General features: G+C 43.4%; 1 protein-coding gene across 1 annotated transcript in view; it reads left to right on the top strand.

Annotated features, from left to right (window-relative positions):
• Window positions 1-2,500, top strand: part of slco1e1 (solute carrier organic anion transporter family, member 1E1) — a 21,896-nt gene that overhangs the window by 11,537 nt on the left and 7,859 nt on the right. The window contains exon 9 of the mRNA XM_062517907.1: window positions 225-389. Coding sequence (XP_062373891.1) covers window positions 225-389 — 165 coding nt within the window. The remainder of the gene's footprint in view (window positions 1-224; window positions 390-2,500) is intronic.

Genomic DNA, 2,500 nt, shown 5'->3' with positions numbered 1-2,500 from the left:
CTCTCTCTCTTTCAATCTCTCTCTCTTTCATTATCTCTCTCTCTCACACACATACTGTACACTCACCACATAAAGGATTTCATCACTTTACCTTAGTCTAGACACAGGGAAAATATTTCATGGCGTTAATATGGATGTGTGTGTGTGTGTGTGTGTGTGTGTGTGTGCGCGCGTGCACGTGTGTGTGTGCGTGCGCGTTCGTGTGTGTACGGTCTCCTCTCCAGGCTTCCTGCCGTGTCTGAAGCGTCTCTTGTCCACGCCTGCCTACTTCCTGCTGCTGTGTGGGGCGGTGCTGAAGTTCAACTCCTTCATTGGCCTGCTCACCTTCAAGGCCAAGTACATGGAGCAACAGTTCGGCCAATCAGCATCCAGAGCCAATTTCCTGATTGGTGAGTGCAGGTGTACATCACAATTTACTCCGCTAATCTCCGCCCCCTCTAGACAGGCCTTCAAGTAGGTGATGCACACACACACACACATTCACATAGCAGACATGTACAGAATAGCACATGCATGTACAACATAAAGCCTCAACCACAACGACCCACATGAGATTGCTCTATCCACAGCAGTAAATCAAGCCTTGTGTGTGTGTGTGTGTGTGTGTGTGTGTGTGTGTGTGTGTTAGGGCCACAGAAAGTTCAGTCATAATACCTGGCTACAATGGAGCAGATTTAATCAAGAGCCCTACGGAGGGGTCCGGCTTTTCCCACACACTAAATCACAGGCATTCCTCAAATATCCCCCCCCCACACACACACACACACACACACTCCGCTGCCATAGCAACAAGGTTACTTGAGTCTTAGCGTTACCTTGGCCGCTGAGGAAGAATGTAATGTATAGGTATTCTCCTGAAGATACTTTAGAGGCTCTTAGTGGACAAATAAATATAAGTATAAAAATAAGTCATTAAATACAGTTACTTTCAGCCCATCATTATTCACACCCATGTGAATTTTGTTATTCATCACATTTTATTATTTGATCAAGAAAGCGTTTTTTTTGTTTGTTTGTTTGTTTGTTTGTTTGTTTGTTTGTTTGTTTGTTTGAGTTGCTTAGAATCATTTCTAGCACAAAATGTCAATATGTCATGCTTAAGTCATCTCCAGGCTAAAGAAGCCTTTAGGTCAAAAAGAAATGAATCACTAAAATCAAACTAGCAACATTTGCTGTGGGTATGGGGAATGCATTTGGGCAGGGAGGGTTAAAGCCTTTGTATAGACCTCTGCAAAGAGTATTTAATACGCTTGGTGTGTGTGTGTGCAATGGCCATTCTAGAGCACTGTCTGGTTATGTTCTAGATCACTGTCTGGTTATGTTCTAGATCACTGTCTGGTTATGTTCTAGAGCACTGTCTGGTTATGTTCTAGAGCACTGTCTGGTTATGTTCTAGAGCACTGTCTGGTTATGTTCTAGCACTGTCTGGTTATGTTCTAATGTTCTGTAATGCTGTGCAATAATCAGCTAAGCTGGGCAGTTTGGCCTCAGGTTGCTCTCTGTTTGATTATGTAACTTCCTTTAAGTAACTCTTATTGAAAGGTTATACCAATGATTACGTTTGGGTCAAAGTTTAGTTATTAAGGATTTAACAATGCCTTCTGCTAAGTGGATCTACAGTATTGCTGTGACCCATAACTGATTACCTAATGGTTAGCGTTTGGGATCAGGTCTAGACTATAGGTTAACGATTGGCTACTTATTACCTCAGCCAAGGAGGTTATGTTTTCATCAGGGTTTGTTTATTGGTTTCTTTGTCTGTTTGTTCGCAAGATAACTCAAAAAGTTACGGATGGATTTTGATGAAATTTTCAGGGAAGGTCTGTAATGACCCAAGGAAGAAACAATTACATGTGATCCGTATCACTGTCTGGATGCAGGACGCGGTTATGTGTTTGCTTGACGGAGGTCTGCGCTCTCTGAGTGCTTTTCTAGTTGAATCCTTGAGACTCTTGAGACTGATGACTGGCTAATCATGTAGTTTAAGGTACGCAATAGGTTAGCAAGAGCCTCCAGATCTGATCTGAAGCTTATCTAACCGCGTTGTTTACCTGAAGTCTATGCAATGATGTGCTTTACCTGAAGTCTATGTAATGACGTGCTTTACCTGAAGTCTATGTAATGACGTGCTTTACCTGAAGTCTATCTGACTGTAATCTCACCTGTTGTGCATGTGTATGTAGTAGGTTAGCGAAAGCTGTTGAGCGTTGAGTGTGTGTAGGACATGCTCAAGCATGCACAGTTAGGTGAGGTTGAATTTGACATGAAGCATCTAACGCTGTGGCTCACCTGAAGCCCATCTAACGATGTGTGTGTGTGTATAACGGTGTGTATGTCTCACCTGACGGTGTGTGTGGTGTGTGTCTCACCTGCCGGTGTGTGTGTGTGTTTGTGTGTGTGTCTCACCTGACTGTGTTTATGTTGTCCCACCTGACGGTGTGTGTGTGTGTGTGTCTCACCTGACTGTGTTTATGTTGTCCCACCTGACGGTGTGTGTGTG

This window comes from Sardina pilchardus, chromosome 17, assembly GCF_963854185.1.
Source record: "Sardina pilchardus chromosome 17, fSarPil1.1, whole genome shotgun sequence".
In the NCBI taxonomy this organism is placed as follows: domain Eukaryota; kingdom Metazoa; phylum Chordata; class Actinopteri; order Clupeiformes; family Clupeidae; genus Sardina; species Sardina pilchardus.
This window is presented reverse-complemented; position numbering and strand designations above follow the sequence as displayed.